Source organism: Rhineura floridana, chromosome 7 (assembly GCF_030035675.1).
Source record: "Rhineura floridana isolate rRhiFlo1 chromosome 7, rRhiFlo1.hap2, whole genome shotgun sequence".
Taxonomy (NCBI): Eukaryota; Metazoa; Chordata; class Lepidosauria; order Squamata; family Rhineuridae; genus Rhineura; species Rhineura floridana.
This window is the reverse complement of record NC_084486.1, coordinates 101,865,260-101,884,380: the sequence shown is the minus strand read 5'-3', so window position 1 is coordinate 101,884,380 and position 19,121 is coordinate 101,865,260. Positions and strand designations below refer to the sequence as shown.

Below are 19,121 nucleotides of genomic sequence, written 5' to 3'. Positions count from 1 at the left end.
GCTGATGGGAATTGTAGTCCAAAACAGAAAAGGTCCTCAAATGCAAAGATGCATCACTGAACACTAATGTCAGGATCATTCAGACCATGATATTCCCGATCTCTGTGTATGGATGTGAAAGTTGGACAGTGAAAAAAACGATAAGAGAAAAATCAACTCATTGGAAATGTGGTGTTGGAGGAGAGCTTTGCGCATACCATGGACTGCGAAAAAGACTAATAACTGGATGTTAGACCAGAACTATCACTAGCAGCTAAAATGATGAAACTGAGGTTATCATATGTTGGGCACATAATGAGAAGATGTGATTCACTAGAAAAGACAATAATGTTGGGAAAAACAGAAGGGAGTAGAAAAAGAGGAAGGCCAAACAAAGATGGATTGATCCCATAAAGGAAGCCACAGACCTGAACTTACAAGATATGAACAGGGTGGCTTATAACAGATGCTACTGGTGGTCGCTGATTCATAGGGTCACCATAAGTCATAATCGACTTGAAGGCATATAACAACCACCACCAATGAGTAGGACACATGCTTTATATTATACCACATACACTAGTGGTGGGGAAACGTTGGCCCCCTAGATGTTGCTGAACTATAACTCCCATGAGTCCAAGCAAACACAGCCAATTGCCAGGGATGATGGGGGTTGTAGCTCAGTAACATCTGGGAGGGCCCAATGCTCCTCACACCAGACACACACCCAAACAAAATGATACTGGAACATAAGAAGCCGCCATCAGAACAATTATCCATCTAGCTCAGAATTGTCTATACTGACAGCAGCGGCTCTCCAGAGTTTGAGACAGGAAATCTTTCCCATTCCCATTTGAAGATGCCAGGGATTGATCCTGGGACCTTCTGCATGCAAAGCAGATACTCTGCCACTGAGCTACTGAAGTAGCATGGGCAAGTGGTCCTGGATCTCCTCTACATGTCCACACACAGTGAAATAAATAGATAACAGCTCTCGGCTTCAGGTAGTCACATCTCACAAGTTGGAAAGTGAAAAAAAAACAGACAATAGATGGAGGGTACAGAGCTACCCCCCCCGATTCACTTCCCAGGATTTGTAATACGTGCATAAGGCTTTAGTTGTGTCTCTTCCTGATTTTGCCTGCTTCCCATAAAGATGCCTACATCTGTTGTCCCCCTCAAGTAACACAGACATTAAAGACTGTACCCACAGACAAAGGCTTTTGTTCTCTTAGCTAATGATCTTGATTTAAAAAGGATAGAAGTTCTTGTCATTCAAAATGAAAGAAATACAGGTTAATGAACCCTGGCTCCTTCAATTCCTGATTACAGCATAGACTGTAGTTAACCTCTAAGCACTGATTACAGGTGCATCTCATGTGCAGAGAGGATTTTTTTCTTTAATTATTTGAAATTCACTCCTCTTATTAATCATGTTCGATTTAGAACAATTGAAGGCAAGATAATTTGGCATTCACCTACGCTACCCAGGAGATGAGATGGACAAGCCATCTTTAAAAAAGAAAAAGGAAAAAGGAAAAGAGGATAGTTGAACTTTCACTATAAATTATTAAAGTAATGTTATATTCTAAAAGATGTGCTAAATATTCATTAGCTTAACATCTTTGCTAATATGAGCATACAGTTGTCATCTACGCAATAAATGCCAGGAAATGCAAAGGTCAGCTAATTCAAGAGTGCTATTGCAGAGAAGATTCTAGAAGGTGTACAGAAAATTATTCAACCAAGCTAATATTCAAATGTCCCAAAGCATTTTGGGTTAACAAGCCTTACTTGGGGGGAATACGATACATCAGTTGTAGCTACATAAAAGAGCATTCAGGTAGGAATTACTGCCTCAGATTCAAACTGACTCTTTTAATTCAAGGGTGTACAACAGGGGTGAGGAGGTGGGTCTGCCCAGCCAGCCAGATCCTTATCTCCACCCCTTCCTCTCAGTGGGCCAACTCTAACAGGTGATGAGACCACCCCCACCTGTCAATTACAACCTGCAGTGCACAAGCTCTTGTTAAGATCCCAAGATTCTCTGGCTTTTTAAAAAATGAAGACAGTATCTTTATAAACATATGTCTATGAATTTTTTTAAATGGCCTGTTTCTAACACTGCAGCTTTATCTACACAAGACTTCCATGTACACGGCAGAACTCAGTCTGCCTCTCCTTTTCCCTCCAGCCCCGTGCATGGCTTCAAATCAGCTCCAGAGGCTTGGGGGAGCATCTGGAGCAGATACCATGGTTGTGTGACAGAAGAAGAGGAACTGAAAATTCCATTGTGTACGTGGAGTTACACTGAATACAACCGTTATGATGGCAGAAGTTTGGAATGTAATTTGAAGGGCTTCATCTCTCCTGCCACTTAAGGTGTTGAAAGAAAAAACATGTGGCTAGTTTAGGATTATTAGGAATCTAATATACGTTTTCCCACTTTGTATTTCGATGGTGGGGTATAATTGATTGAATTTGATACATAGCTTCATGTCTCAGATGTTTTGAAGATGGATTTACATAGACAAGAGAGAAAGATCTAGACATTTTAGAACTGAAAGATACAATGTTGTTTAGGATCATAGTTATTAGCAAGCACATGCAGTTTTAAGTTTCTGAAAGCTGAGGCTTAGGAAGTATCCACTCTAAGTAGCTAATAAGATACAATATATTATATAAAAATGCAGCCTTTATTCTAATTAACTGTAAATGTGATCACTGATAAAGTTCCTTTTTAAAAGAAAAGAAAAATAAGAAGTGGCATTAATATAATGCATTCTGGCCGCATGGTTTTAAAACTCCATGTTAAATGTTTAAAAAAGGTTTTTGTAGACAAAGTACAATAAGAAAAATGAATAGTATATTTGGACTTGCTGAATTAATTAGAAGGCTTACAAGTGAATACAATAAAATTAAAGCTTGCTGAGGTTTTCAGCCTGCTCCTGATGAAATCATTTTAAAATAGTGTACACAGAGTATATCTGCCATCTAGTGCTAGAATGCATGTATTTTTAGTGTATAGACAAAAAGTGCAAAACAGGTACTATATCTCTAAAATGGTGCCTTGGTTGTGTGACTCTGATCACACAAATACAAAAAATGTGGTTTCTTTGGCCACACACTGTATCACAAATTGAGGTTACACTAAAATACTTTAATGCTTAATTATAGTGCAGGGGCAACAATTTAAAATTTAGTTTGTATGCATGCACAGAAGCACACCAATATTTGAGTCTTTACTTTCAAATGCTTTCAGCAATGTATGAGAAGTCTATGATACATGAATGCTTGGTACAATACAAGTAACCACTGGGGTTAAGGTTTGGGTGTGAAAATTCTGCCCACCATTGAATTGAGTCACACTCGTTATACCCATGAAGGCAGACAGAACAAATAAAATGCTGAAGACCAAGGTTGTAATAGAGGACATTGAGAAAATGCCTCTCTTTAAGTAAGGAATTGGACATCTGTAACCCTGCAGATGTTGTTGGACTACAATCCCATCACTCTTGACTATTGATTATGCTGGCTGGGGCTGATGGGAACTGGAGTGCAATGACTTCTGTGGAGCCACGGGTTCCCCATCTCTGCTTTAAATTATCATGACTCCATCCCAGTAAAGTACAACTTGTCTCGGATTCTTTCCACCCTCCTATGCTTTTAACTTGATCCTATATGCATCTTTAAGAGCTCTTATTAAATTCAACTTGATTGACTTTTGAGTAAGTTGGCACAGGATTTGTAGCCTTAGTTTTAGCTCTGAATGGAACTGAATTAGTATTTTTTTAAAGTGTCATTGACCTATATATTTTTATCTATTGACTAGTATTTACTCATTCCCTCTCGACCCTTGCCCTTCTTAGCTTATTAAAGCTTGCTGAGGGGGTTTGACCGAGTGGATCCAGAGTGTGGTCAATGGCTCATTGCAGGAGGGAGCGGTTCCAACCGCCTTGAATGAGGTGGTGATCTAACCACTCCTGAAAAAGCCCACCCTGGACCCATTGGTTTGTGACAACTACCAACAGGTTGCAAATACCTTTTTTTAGGGAAGATGATTAAGAGGGTTGTGGCACAGCAATTGCAAGTACTTTTGGGTGAAACAGATTATCTTGTCCCATCCCAGTCTGGATTCAGGCCTGGTTATGGGACTGAATCGGCCATGGTTGCCCTGATGGATGACCTTTATCGAGAGAAGGACAGGGGGAGTGCAACCATGTTATTATTATTTGATCTCTCAGCGGCTTTTGATACCATTGACCATGGTAACCCTCTGGGCCGACTTGGTGAGCTGGGTATTGGAGGCACTGTTTTACAGTGGTTCCGATCCTATCTCCAGGGTCGCTCTCAGAGAATAGCATTGGGTGACTGTCTTTCAGCCCCCTGGCAGTTGTGCGGTGGGGTGCCTCAGGGTACCATCTTGTCCCCAATGCTGTTTAACATCTATATGAAGCCCTTGGGAGCGGTCATCAGGAGATTTGAGATGAGGTGTCAGCAGTATGCTGATGATACCCAGCTCTATTTCTCTGTAACATCTGAATCGGGAGAGGCCGTGCAAGCCCTGGACTGGTGCCTGGACTCGGTGGTGGGCTGGATGAGGGCCAATAAACTAAGTCTGAATCCTAGAAAGATGGAGGCACTGTGGGTTGGTGGTTCCCAAGTTCAGATGATTGGTTGGTTGCCTGCTTTGGATGGGGTCGTACTCCCTCTGAAAGAGCAGGTTCGTAGTCTGGGGTGCTGCTGGACCCATCTTTGTCGCTAGAGGCCCAAGTGACCTCCATGGCTAGGAGTGCCTTTTACCAGATTCAGCTGATAAGACAGCTGCGGCCGTTTCTGTACCGGGATAGCCTGACCACTGTTGTCCACGCACTGGTAACCTCCAGGCTGCATTACTGTAATGCGCTCTATGTGGGGTTGCCCTTGAGGTTGGTCCAGAAGTTGCAACTGGTGCAAAATGCGGCAGCGAGACTGCTCACTGGGGCAGGGTATCGCCAACATGTCACCCTACTGCTGAAAGAATTTCACTGGCTGCCCATTTACTACCGGGCCAAGTTCAAGGTTCAAGTTCTGGTGTACAAAGCTTAGGACCAGGATACCTGAAAGACCGTCTTATCCCTTATCCCCAGTCAATCACTGCGCTCTGCAGGTGAGGGCTTCCTGCAGATACCATCTTATCAGGAGGTCCGTTCTGCACAATATAGGAAACGGACCTTCCCTGTGGAATTTGCTCCCCTTACGTATTAGGCAGGCACCATCTCTGTTATCTTTGCGGTGCCTATTGAAGACTTTTCTCTTTCAACAAGACTTTTAAGTTAATTAATTAATTAATTAGCTTTGATTAGATTTATTATTCGCCCATCTGGCTGTCTCCCAACTGGCTGGTTGTCCAGCCACTCTGGGCGATGTACAGAATAAAAACATACAAATACATTAAAACATTAAAATCTCAACAATATAAAAAACCTAAACCTAAATTAAGACCTATCCCAGTCTGCGTCTGTGTTGGAATTGCTTTTAATATATTTTTTTAAAACATTTTTTCCCTAAACAATATGTTTTTTTAACCCTTTTTATTTAAGATGTTTTTAAAGCTTTTTTAGAGAATGTTTTTAAAGTTGTTTTGTTTTAATGTATTTTAAGATCTGTTTTTATAATGTTTTAAAGTGTTTTTACTGCTTTTTGTTTGCTGCCCTGGGCTCCTGTTGGGAGGAATGGTGGGATATAAATTAAATAATAAATAAAATAAATAATAACAGTGTTCCGGATTGTGGCTATATTCTATGAACATACAAAAAGATTGTCAGAGCTCAGGCCATTCAATGCCCATGCTCCCAGTCCCCATCATATCTCACCTTTTGCCGGAGCCTAGCTACTACTGTGGCCCTTATTTTCATGTACACCACCAAACAATAATTTCTTGATATGAGGCTTATTATTTATTTCTAAGTATTTATAAACTGCTCGTCATGGAGTATTTCAATCTTAGAGCAGGCAACAATGAAATAAAATAATAAAAATGTACAAAAATATACAAAAATTACAGAAGCCATCAAAACAAGTCTAGTAAATGACAAACAAATTAACACCTCCATTATAAAACAAACAAAGCTAAACTGTGGTAGGGACAACATTTAGAATTTGCAGGTTAATTAAATACCTGGCTAGAGGAAATGGGACATATAATCAACTAAAATAACCAAATGGCCTTAGCAACAGTTCCCACTCCATTTTTCACTTGGGGCAGCCCACTCAATCCCCCTCACTCTCACACACAAAGAAGACCCCACTCTGTGCCACCAAACTCTCACTCTGTGGTTTTTGGGCCACTTAACATCTTTCAACCCCATTGTCCAACAAGGGGATCTCTTGGTCACTTAACATGGTCTCTAGTTTCTCTGGATGAAATCTGTTTGTCACAAGTGAACACGCAACCCCAGCCCCCCCCCCTTTTGAAAAATACATTATTATTATTATTATTAAACAAAAATATAAAAACCATTACAGGTAATTACAAGTGTAAACAAATGCTGGGAATGACCATGTTACATCGTAAAAGCATGTCTCGATCAAAACTCATGTGCCATTTGCTTTTCTTTTGAAAAGAAAAATTGGGTTTTGTGAGCAATAGCTGGAATAAAATATCAATTTTTAAAAAATCATTTGCTTGTGAACTGGAAGGTACACATATAGCAGCATGCACATAACAAAGCAGTAACAATAGATTGAATGTAGGCTGTGCCATCATTCATTGCAGTGAGTAAATTACTTGTTAACCTGCTCTTGGCAAAGAGTCACACATGGTTATACCAACATCTGCACTGTGTAATGAAAATATTCTGTGATTGCTGGGTGATTGCTAATTGTTTGACCCACAATACAGTTGAAATGCCAGGTGTATTTAAAAAAAAGAAAGAACAATAACTGGTTTTAACCTTTCCAACAAGACCATTAAATAGGCATTACAACTTCTGGAGAAAGAAATTATTTTTAAAACACCCACTATTACCCTACACTGCTGACAGAGCTACTTTCCACCTGAAGGAACTGTGCCAAAATCGATGCTTAATATAAGGCATGCCTAATGAGAAATCTTGTGGATTATAGTCACACACTGGGTTTTCTAAAAGCTTCTCTTGACAGGCTATTTAAATTACCCTGACCTTAAAGCAAATTTTCACATTAGGACTTTTCATGAACACAGTGCATCAAGAGTCCATCTGTGAGTTGGTGAAACAAAAATCATTAGACTCAGTTGAATGCAACTCAGCTACACAGATCAGGTTGTTATAGCCGATTTGATCACTAGCTGTGTAACAGTCATAATACACATTCGTAAATCTTCAGATCCAGTTCATTTAATTGATGAAACAATTTTTAAAAAGTAAGGCCAGTTCCATAGCTGCTGCAAATGGTGGTCAATCAAGCCAACTTAACCTCATGGAGGCAATTTTCCCAGGGGATAAATGGTGATTCCTTTGACCCTTATTTTTGTGCTACTTTTTGTTATGAATTTAAAATATAGATTATAAAGTCCCGCCTGGCCAAGTGAAACATTTTAAAGAAATGGATTATGCCCAAAGGATAGGAAAAGACGCGGAGCCAAATTAGATGCGATGACATTCACACAATTAGCATTTCCATGAACAGCTTTTTAAAAAGTAAATTGCAGGGGTCCAGATCTGAATCAGGATGCTGGCATGGAGGGGGGGGATTTAACCCTTTGCACACAAACACCCACCCCACACCGGAGCTCCTGTTCTAGATTGGATCCTCCTTACTTGTTATTTGCATTGAGGTGGGGAGGGTTCCAATTGAGACTTTTTTCTCAGTGCAGACAGCAAGCAAGGGGGTCCCAATCCTGGAGGGACCACAGCAGGGGTAAAAGGATTAAAGCCCCTCCCCATTCTCCATGTCACAGTCTCTACCCAAACTGAACTCCATCATGCCTGCAATTTACTAATTGTTAACTGGGTGCGATACGGCATACCTAGTTTGGCCCTAAAATAGAGTTGCTATCCACACACAAATCCTTCTTTTCTGTCTGAAAGGTGTTGATATTTTTTCTGGCATAAAGCTGAGAGATGATGGCTTGAAACTAGCATGACAGAGGTGTGTTTTGGATCCCTCTTGCCACTGTACTATCCTAACTCCAGAACAAAGAATCTCCTGACAAGCAAATTTATTTATGCTGCTGTTTGTATGTCTGGATCCATTAAAAGTGAGCAGACCTATGGAACAGCATTCTCTAATCTTCCATGGAAAATTTTGGAATACGAAGAGCTAGCAGCTGAACAGTTATTAGATAGCTTTGTAGGAATTTACAATGTGTTTTATGGCATTTTATAGCTTTCCTGTATCATATATATTGGTCAAATATGCCTTATCTGAAAGTAAGTGCCACTGAAAGACTTTAAGGAAACATTTGTTAAATTAAGATCAGGAAGGAATTATCAAACATAGCCATTCTGAAGCCTTAGCAGTCAATAATACTAATACTAATACCCATTTAAATCAGTGTGTAATTTTGAGGGGAAGAAAATGTTTTGACATAGCAAAATTACTTGCAAAACTAAAAATAAAATAAATATTTAACCAAAGGATCATATGCCCTAGAAGGGATATACACTACAAAACACAAAACCTATTCTGAACAAATAATTCAAGACGTGCATGTTCCCTGTAGTTACTCTGTAGTGATTTCACTCCAATTAGCAAATGAGGGTGGACAGCTACCTTTCTCATGCCCTGCTTGTGAACTTTCCAGGGTTAGCTGCCTGGCTACGCTTGAAGGCAAAGTCTAGAGATTTAGTCTGATCCAGAAAAGCAAGTCTTATATTCTTACTATGTACTACAGAAGGTACTGGCAGACAATACAATTTTCAACCCACACTTTCATCTCTTCCTACTCCAGGCTTCTCCCATTATTTTATTGGCATTTATATGCTGCCTTCTAGGCCAAAGCCCTCCAGCAATAATTCTTATACATGATTAAAAACATAAAATGCAACTTAAATATTCTGTATTGCATTTTAAAAAAACAAAAAACTAAAGCATCAGTTTAAAAGCATTACATACCCCAGGCCAGAAAGCCAGATGAACAGTGCAATTCTATATGTCTACTCAGGAGTAAGCCCCATTAAGTTCAATAGAACTTTTTGCTATGTCTGTAGGACTGCAGCCAAAAAACGTTTTAAAAAGGATAGGGAATCTCAGGCCCGGGAGTCAAATGGAACCATCCAGGCCACTGTATCTGGCCCTTGGAACTTTCCCCAGGCCATAATCCTCACTGGCTTGCTTTGCACCCCAAGTGCTTTTGCCTGGCTGAAATGTGTCCTTGATCTTAGATACTATCACTTGGAGGATAGATACAAATGAACATCTGTAGAAACTAGCCTACTATACAAAGTTGCTCCATTCACTTTTGCATCTGGCGCCACCCACCACTGGCATGTGGCCCTCAGAAGGTTGCCCAGAAAGGAATGCGGCTCTTGAGCTGAAAAATGGTCCCCCAGCCTGGAGTTAAAATTACCACAACAGTTTTAACAATCAAATTCAAAGCCCAGCATCTTCACTCAAAGCAGATCCAAACAAAAAGATTTCCAAGGGCTGTTAAAAAGCCAGTAAAAGATGGAGCCAGGTCCAATTGTATCCCTGGGGAGGGAATTTTCACAAACATAAGGCTACTCCCCAAAACATCCTAGTGCCACCAATCTAACGGAACAATAGTAGAAAGCAGGATTCATACAAATTCACATTACGTCAAAGGAAGTCTATTTTAGTATGGCACATTGTGAAGCAAAAAAGGGAATATGTAAAAGCCAGAAAGCAGCTAGCTCCAATTCAAGAGACAAGCTCGCACAAGAATTAATTTGCTTTTGTGCAAGTAAGACCATCGCAGCTTTCTTTCAAAGGAGCTTAAGAATACTCAAGGATGTAAGTTCTGCCGTAAGGGTGCAGGGAGATGTGAAAGAAGACTCAAATTCTTCGCTGCTGCTCCTGAAGAACAGGAACATCCCTCTTGACTGCAGCAGAAGGGATCTAAAGAGCCACAAATTGCTAAGGAGCCAGATCATCATCGTATATTATTTATAAAGTACCTAAAGATCCATGCACTATACAGTGACTGAATAAAAACAAGAACAACATTCTCTGATCTAGATCTCAGTTCCACACCATAAGACACACAGAGTATGTTCTCATTGCAAACACACACACACACACACACACACACACACACACACACAGAGGTTTGAGGAAAAGGTAGAGTGTTTACTATGTAAAAATATAAAGGCAGAGAGTTGGGTTAGAAATATATCCCACCAAGCTCAAATGCTGATCTCTGTAATGTAAGAGATTCAAAGTCTGGCTGATTTGTATTCTTGTCCAGGAATCCAGAAACAGCTTAGCTCAACATGTTCATACTTTCTTCACTGCCTGTGTCAGCACTGCTTGAAGTTCAGCAGGAGCACAGACACCAAATTCAGTGACAATGCCACCAGTTATCAAATCATGAGGGGTGACATCAAAGGCTGGGTTCCAAACACCAATGGCTAGGAAGAAGAAAGAATACATAATCGGTCCAAAAATACTATAAATATCGCCCAACTCCTCCACTCTTTATTTCTGTGTTTCATGGTCTTACTTTTCCAAAGAGGAGACACATCTCAGGAAGACACACATATAACAGTTCTGGGAGTGCATGTGCTCCAACAATTGGACAGCAATTGCAAGTACTCTTGGATGAAACAGATTATCTTGACCCGTTCCAATCTCGGATCAGGCCTCGTTATGGGACTGAATTGGCCTTGGTCGCCCTGATGGATGACCTTTATCGGGAGAAGGACAGGGGAGTGCAACCCTGGCTTTTGATACCATTGACCATGGTATCCTTCTGGGCCACCTTGGTGAGATGGATATTGGAGGAACTGTTTTAGAGTGGTTCCGATCCTATCTCCAAGGTCGTTTTCAGAGAACAGCATTGGGTGATTGTCTTTTGGCCCCCTGGCAGTTGTGCTGTGGGGTGCCACAGGGTACCATCTTGTCCCCAATGCTGTTTAACATCTATATGAAGCCCTTTGGAGCGGTCATCAGGAGATTTAGGGCAAGGTGTCAGCAGTAGACTGACGATACTCAGCTCTATTTCTCTATAACATTTGAATTAAGAACATAAGAACATAAGAACATAAGAAGAGCCTGCTGGATCAGGCCAGTGGCCCATCTAGTCCAGCATCCTGTTCTCACAGTGGCCAACCAGGTGCCTGGGGGAAGCCCGCAAGCAGAATTGGGAGAGGCCGTGCAATCTCTGGACAGCTGCCTGGACTCGGTGGTGGGCTGAATGAGGACCAGTAAACTGAGTCTGAATCCTAGCACGATGGAGACACTGTGGGTTTGTGGTTCCCAAGTTCAGATAATTGGTCAGTTGCCTGCTTTGGATGGGGCTGTGCTCCCTCGCCAACATGTCACCCTGCTGCTGAAAGAATTGCACTGTCTACCAATTAGCTACCAGACTAAGTTCAAGGTTCTAGTCTTGGTGTACAAAGCCCTATACAGCTTGGGACCAGGATACCTGAAAGACTGTCTTATCCCTTATATACCCAGTCGATCACTGCACTCTGCAGGTGAGGGCCTCCTGCAGATACCATGGTATCAGGAGGTCCGTTCCACACCTTAGGAAACAGACCTTTAGTGTAGTGGCACCTACCCTTTGGAATTTCTTCCCCATAAATATTAGGCAGGTGCCATCTCTGTTATCTTTTCGGCACCTACTGAAGACCTTCCTCTTTCAACAAGGCTTTTAAGTAGAGACCTTATCCCAGTCTGCGTCTGTGTTGGAATTGCTTTTTAATATGTTTTAAACCTTTTTTAAAAAAGATGTTTTTAAAGCTTTTTTAAAAAATGTTTTTAAAGATTTTTTAAAATATATTTTAAAGTCTGTTTTAATGATGTTTTAAAGTGTTTTTAGTGCTTTTGTTTATCGCCCTGGGCTCTTACTGGGAGGAAGACGGGATATAAATCAAATAAACAAACAAACAAACAAACCACTTGGGAATATATCATCCCTAGATACTTAAAGGAAACTCGAAGCATTCTGGGGATATCAGATTGAAGGCAAGCAGTAAAAATCTTCAGAGCAGAGATGAAAAAGCTTATGCTTTCCTGCTCCTGGAGCAAAGGACTAGGGATAGTCTCAGTTAAAGTGAAGTATAGTGTTAGATACCTTTTCCCCAGAGTGGCATTACATCTCCCTAAGGCAGGGCTGGGGAACTTATGGCCTTCCCAGTGTTATTGGACTCCAATTCCCAACAGCCCCAGTCACTTTGGCTGACGGTCAAGAATGATGGGGGTTGTAGTCCAACCTCTGGAGGGCCACAGGTTGCCCATCATTGGCCTAAGATAAGTAGCTGACTGCTTCCATGCTATTCAACAACACTCGATTCTGAAATACCCAAAGATATTTAAATCTTTGAGACATGAAGTCTTATGCTTATGAAGGCTTACTGTAAATGCTGGAGACAAATGGACAATGGAGCCTAGTGTGTCAGCCTGTTAACTAGAATTGAAGGTGTTAATGTTTAATTTACAACCCATTTCTTTGCACACATCCTTGCCATGCTTTGGTACCTGGTGCTGCAACCCGCACACCATTGATGTCAGTCAGCTCCTGGCTTGGCCGCTCCTCAATAATTATTTGTCCACCATGTTCCAAGCTCAGGTCACATGAGGTGCTGGGTGCTGCCACATAGAAGGGAATCCCATGGTGCTTTGCAGCAATAGCCAGCTGATAGGTACCCACTTTGTTGGCAGTGTCTCCATTGGCAACAACTCTGTCTGCTCCCACAAAGACAGCTAGGGTAGAGGAGGAGGAGGAGAAGAATTACCGAAGCTAGGACACAGTTCTTGGGTCATACATCTGTCAAAGCCAGATTATCCATAATGCTGAGTAAACCACAAAGAGAGCCAAACAGAGAGCCCTGCTATGCTGTTAAGCATTTTGTAGAAATTTCCCAGGGTATGGGCACTCTTTCTTATGCTTGGTTCCTTTTGAAATTTCCCCAAAATTCAGAACATGGTACATGCACCCCCATCGCAGGATGTATGAAGCACTTCTGATATTCATAATTTGTGGCAAGTTTAGAATTGGAAGACAGGTGGCAGAGAAAGCATGACTTGTTGGATAGGTATGTTCAGTCAATGAATACAGTTCTGCTAAAGACCCCACGTTTTTTAATCCAACAGTGAATTGCAGAGGCAGACAAGCAGCAAGCTGTTAGTACTGGTGCAGCATTTATTTACTTATTACATTTATAACCTGCCTCTCCAGCAAGGAAGATGATTTCTCCTCCACTGTCCTCCCAATTTTATCCTCACAACAACCCTGTGAGGTAGGTTAAGCTGAGAAAGTGATTGGCCCAAGACCAACCAGAGAGCCAGTGTTGTGTAGTAGTTAAGGTGTTGAACTACGACCTGGGAGATCAGGGTTCGAATCTCCACATTGCCTTGAAGCTCACTGGGTGGCCTTGGGCCAGTCACTGCCTCTCAGCCTCAGAGAAAGGCAATAGTAACCCCCCTTTGAACACCGCTTACCATGAAAACCCTATTCATAGGGTTGCCCATAAGTCGGAATCGACTTGAAGGCAGTCCATTTCATTTTTTTCAAGACCAACCAGTGAACTTTATGGCAAAGTGAGTATTGGACCTGGGTCTCTGACTCAGACACTCTAACAGGTATACGACATTGGTTGCTGTTCATTTTGTGAAAAAAATTCTCCCAGTTTTTTCTTCGTGTTCAAGAGATGCTGAACTATGCTAGTGTTATCAACAGGAGTTCAGATGATGAAACAACCTGTAGCCCAATTGCTACATGTTTGTATATTAGGTCCCTTGCTAGACTAAAATGCAACACCAAGAGCCAAACTAGACACCATTCATGCAATTAATAACTACATCTTAAATGGTTTTTAAAAATAAATTGCAGGCGTGAGAGGGAGGGGGGATGATTAAGATCAGGTCTTAGTGTTGGAGGAGTGTAATAGGTAGGCTTTTTTATGCCTTTGTCCCCCTCACTGCAGTCCCAAACCAGATCAAGCTCCCAGTGCCTTATTTTTGCATCACGGGAAAGCTCCCATTTGCTCCAATGGGAGCTACCCCTACTAATGCAAACAGCAGGCAGTCCCTCCTCCAGATTCATATCAGGACACCAGCAGGGAGGCAGAACCCTCAATATGACGGTCCTGACCTATATTGGACCCCATGTGCCTGAAATTTACTTTTTAAAAGCAATTCACACAATTATTGCACCAATACTGTTGTGTCTAGTTTGGCCCTAAATTGTTAACATCAGACAGAAGTTAGACCAGTATGGGAACAGGTTAGCAGCCAAGCAGAAAGAGAAGCACACAAACACTCACCTGATATCTTTTTCTCTTTCATGGCCACAGCTGCCATGCTGTCAGTAATGAGCGTGGCAGGGATTTGCTCATACACTAATTCGTAAGCAGTCAGCCGGGCTCCCTGATTGTACGGCCTTGTCTCTGTGCAGTAGACACGCTCCAAACGACCCATGGTGTGCAAGGAGCGAATAACACCTGCCAAACAGCACCATAAATATTGACAATATTGAGTTAAAACACGGAGGAGCTCTCACGCCATATACAATCTTGTGTTTTCAGAAGCACAGCTAGGATTCTTAGCCCCTTCCTTTGTTTAAAAGGGGAGGAATACTGGGGCACCAGAGAAAAGTACGATAGGCTGGGGAGGGGGAGCAGAACTCCTGGGAAGGGTGCTCAGCGGTTGGAGATATTTTGTACTTCAGTTTGAGCATTGCGCCTTGAATACATGGAAATGTCACTTACCGAGTGCAGTACCATAGCCAGCGGTGGCCAGTGAGCCCGTGTTGCAGTGGGTCAAGACAGTCACGTTGCCTTGCCCTACTTGCTGCAGGAGATGGCACGCCCCATGTTCCCCGATACTTCTGTTGTCTTTCAGGTCTTTATCCAGCATGGCTTCTGCCCAGCTGATCACACTGCGATGAGAGGTTACACTGACTTGCATGTTCTTGACTATAAAGGTTGGGGGCAGGAAGAGAAGGGGAAGTTGTGGGGCCCTCACCTTTCTCGCAAACTCTCGGCAGTTGTCCCTTCGCGCTTGGCCTCCTGGCAGACAAAGTGGCCCAAGTCCTGAGCTGCCCGGGCCATGTTGACTGCAGTAGGCCGGGCGCTCACTAGGTAGCACAGGGAGTCTAACACAAACTTTTCAAGGTTGCTCACCGTCTGTTCTACGTTTCCTTTAGCATACAGCTCCACTGCCAAACTCAGGCAGCCTACAATGGCAATGGCTGGAGCACCCCGCACCTACGAGAAAGGAGACTTGTATAAGCACCACACTGCATAGGAAATGAGGAGCTGACCACCATTAAGGCAAATTCTACATATGTAGGGGTTTTTACTCAATGCACAATGGAAGAGATGTTAACCCTTTTCTGGTGCCTGCTTGTTTTGCATAGGAATCACCTTTGTGTCTAAAGCTTTAAGAGGATAAAAACTGCTATAGATATATATCCAACACAGATACTGTTGTGTGGAGAAGATACCTAGTAAGTAAGTGCTCCAGAAAGGACAAGCGTTGAGGGGCTGCAGGTCTGCTATGCAGCAGGTGAGACCAGCAGGTTTGTTTTTTGTTTTCTTTAAAGGCCGTGGTGCCATGGATGGCAAGAAAGATAGGGATTGCTGCCACAGAAATGGCAAGCTGGTACCATCAGAAATAAAATAGATACAATCTTATTCCATGCCGGAGGTCATACACAGGCTTCTGTTGGAGCTCTCTGGATTCTTCTGCTTTATATAAAAGTAGCTAACTTCTAAAGAGATGTGACAGAACTCAAGCCTTCAAGGCATAACAAGAGGGACAGTTTGCACTTAGTTAAGTGACAATGATGTGAAAATGTACACTACAAAAACCCAGATAATATTTCTCTCCTTGTGTTAGAGCAGTTCATAGAACAATCTGTAGATCAGGGGTACGGAACCTGTGTCCTCCAGATGTTGCTAGGCTATAATTCTTATTGTATCTGGCCATCGACCATTTTGGCTGGGACTGATGGGATATGGGAGTCCAACATCTGGAGGGCCACAAGTTTCCCATCACTGCTGTAGATCAAAGACTAGGTTTTGACATTCTAATCTGGCACCCAATGGCTGCATTTGATTGACATGAATAAAAGTGGAAAGTAGGTACAAAAGGTTACTCAGGGCAGCATGTCCTTCTTCTGCATTGTTCAGACACAAGTTAAAGATGAACCCTATTCCTGTCCATTCCTCACTGCAATTTGCCCCTCAGGGCTAATTATGGCCTGCCTCCTTACAGATGACTGAAAACCATTTCCTCTTGGAGGTGGTTCCATGTAGCATGTGTGAAGTTCAAAAGCTTTGCACCTCTGTTCTAAATACATATGGCTTCTCCACACCAGCACTTAAAAGAGGCATGGAATGCTGCATACATTTGAACCAATGCACTGAATTAGTGTGAGAATTTTTATGTTACTCAACACAGAATGTGCCATAGGGAAGTGGTTTTTAGTGGTGTCATATGGGAAATTGAGGAGTAAAGCGGTTAAAGAACACGGGTAATATTTAGCTGAGTTAAATCTTCTAAATCACATAGGGTCATTCTTTCTGAACTGTTTCACTTCAGACACTTGATGGGGGGAAATAACATGTTTTAAATGCTCTCCCTTGTATTTTCTTTCTTTCTTAACTGCTTGGCATGCTAGTTTTCCTATACACAAAGAATAAGTTATTAAACAAGAGCTACATTAGGCAATTTTGCTGATCTTGTTACTCACCTCTGTGCATTTGCTAAACTGATGGAACTCTTCCTGTGAGCAGGAATGACAAACACTAGTCTTCCTGTTGCTTTAAAAGTAAATACAGTTCTACCACATGATAAACCTCATTTATCTAAATAAACCTAAATAAATAAATAAAAATTCCCTCCTACCAGTAATGTTTTACCTTCCCCCCAATCCAGGTTATATGCTTTCTCTTCTACCCTTAGATCCTACGCCTGGCAGCCTTTTCTTTGTCAGGTATCCTTTAACAGCATAATTTAGACTAAGCACACAGCTGTACCACCCAGGCCCCAGCCTGACATTCAAAAGTGATTGCTTCCTTATCATTGCTTCTCCATGTTGTAAAGGCTTCACCTGTTGAATTGCTGCATATCGTGCAGCTGTTAAATGTACAGGACCGTTGCCAGACATTCACACCAGACATTTATTCCACTTTAAACAGTCATGGCTTCCCCCAAAGAATCATGGGAAGTATAGTTTGTTAAGGGTGCTGAGAGTTGTCAGGAGACCCCTATTCTCCCCACAGAGCTACAGTTTGCCATAGTGGTTTAACAGTCATTTCCTCTTCCCAGAAAACAGAGAACTGTAGCTCTGTGAGTGGAACACGAGTCTCCTAACAGCTTTCAGCACCCATTACAAACTACACTTCCCAGGATTCTTTGGGGGAAACCATGACTGTTTAAAGTGTAATAATAGTGGAATAAATGTCTGATGATTTTCCAGTCACTACATCGCTTTTATCCTGCAGCGCTTTCCCGTCGCCGTGACAGCACCTTCATGGCCCGGATAGCTTCCCCGCCCTGGTTAACGCTGCCGATTTCCTCGTAGAGGCTTTGGTGAGGCAGCAGAAGCTGGTTGAGGATTTGCAGGCATCCCCTGCTGTAGCGGATCGCTTCTAACTCCATTGCCACCTCCGAGATTGGAACGCACAAGGCGGAACAAGAAGGAAAGAAAGAACGGTCCACGTGGTTATATCTGCCATTTGCCAAGAAACTGTGCTGGGTCCTAGAAGAAGCTGTATTCAAGCCCCAACAAATAACGAGGACTGCCGAACCAAAAATCTCCACTAGGACGAAAGAAGTTCTTTCTTTTTGTGTCCCATTATTTGCAGTCGGAAATCCATCATTATCGGATACTTTGGAACAAAAATGATTCTTATACTAATATTTCAGAGTGATAACCCAAAAGTCACCCCACATCTATGAAAGGTGGCGATCTGCTAGGATTGCAGCAAGATTTCAGCTTTTGGCCAGATTTAATTCCAGGGTTGCTGCCCTCTGAATGCAACCCTGGGTGCTTCTAGGCGGGGGCTTTGTATTGCAAATGGTTCTTCAGATCCAGTTTTTGTGCGCATGACTGGCACCTTAGCTGTTCTACACATTCTTTTTTTCAGTCACCGATGTGGATTTGCTGTCCACACCAGTAGGCGGAACTTGATGGAATGTCACTGTGCTGCTAGCTCGATCATCCCCCCCCCGCCCCCTCCACTTTCTATTATCGTTTTCCAGTGTCGGTATGATGAGAACAGGTTTTTTTGTACCTGTGCTGTACACTTAATAAAAAAAATAATCGGAAGTGTGCAAGAGTAAATGTTACCAACCCTTACTACATCTTTCAAAATAGGCAAAATGGAGGGTTATGGGGGTGTTTTTTGAGGGGTGGGCAATATCCATTTCCGCTTGGCAGTTTGTTTGTTTTTAAAATTAATAGGGAGGTCTTGTGCAAAAGTGGTATTCAGCTATATCGATCTGCTGTTTAATTTGATGGGGGGGAAGAGTGGGTGGCAATGCATAAAATAATTAAAATTACACTGTAGGCAGGGCAGGATTTATGTACAAGCTCAACAAGCTACAGCTTAGGGCCTCACATTAGAAAGAAAGAAGGAAAGGGGAAAAGAAACATTTACAATATTGCCACCGGGAAACAATAAACGTCATACAAAATGAAGATAATTTTTGGTAGGTATTGAATATAATTGTTGCAGCTCGCTTGCTGACAACAGTAAACAGTAAACAATTGTATAGAATGTCATACACATGCAGCCTTTTGGATTCTTGCAGAAAACAGCCTGCATGTTATATATTATAACCTTATATTGTTTAATTGTGTTATGTGTTTGACAAACTCCTAAATAAAGAATGTGTACACATATAACTTGTATTTTTAATACCTATATTACATGACTATCAAATTCCGTTTAATTGTACAGCCTGTCTTTTGCATTTAACATTTTTATTATTTGTTGAAGAGGGAAGGGCCTCACTCATGTTATAGCTTAGGGCCACAACAAATT

The 19,121-nt window shown here is 41.9% G+C and overlaps 1 protein-coding gene across 2 annotated transcripts; it reads right to left on the bottom strand.

Annotated features, from left to right (window-relative positions):
* Positions 1-6,031: 6,031 nt before the first annotated feature.
* Positions 6,032-18,039, bottom strand: MRI1 (methylthioribose-1-phosphate isomerase 1). 2 transcript variants are annotated; one of them, XM_061636747.1, is made up of 7 exons: positions 17,183-17,248; positions 16,823-16,855; positions 15,091-15,332; positions 14,835-15,004; positions 14,391-14,567; positions 12,604-12,828; positions 6,032-10,532 (listed from the first exon to the last, which is right to left on the bottom strand). In XM_061636747.1, exons 1-7 carry the CDS (start codon positions 17,237-17,239, stop codon positions 10,399-10,401), a joined length of 1,038 nt encoding a protein of 345 aa, XP_061492731.1. In that variant the 5' UTR covers positions 17,240-17,248; the 3' UTR covers positions 6,032-10,398. The 2 variants fall into 2 exon arrangements, with proteins under 2 accessions (XP_061492731.1, XP_061492730.1); XM_061636746.1 differs by lacking the exons at positions 16,823-16,855; positions 17,183-17,248 and adding an exon at positions 17,602-18,039.
* Between the last annotated feature and the right edge of the window lie 1,082 nt (positions 18,040-19,121).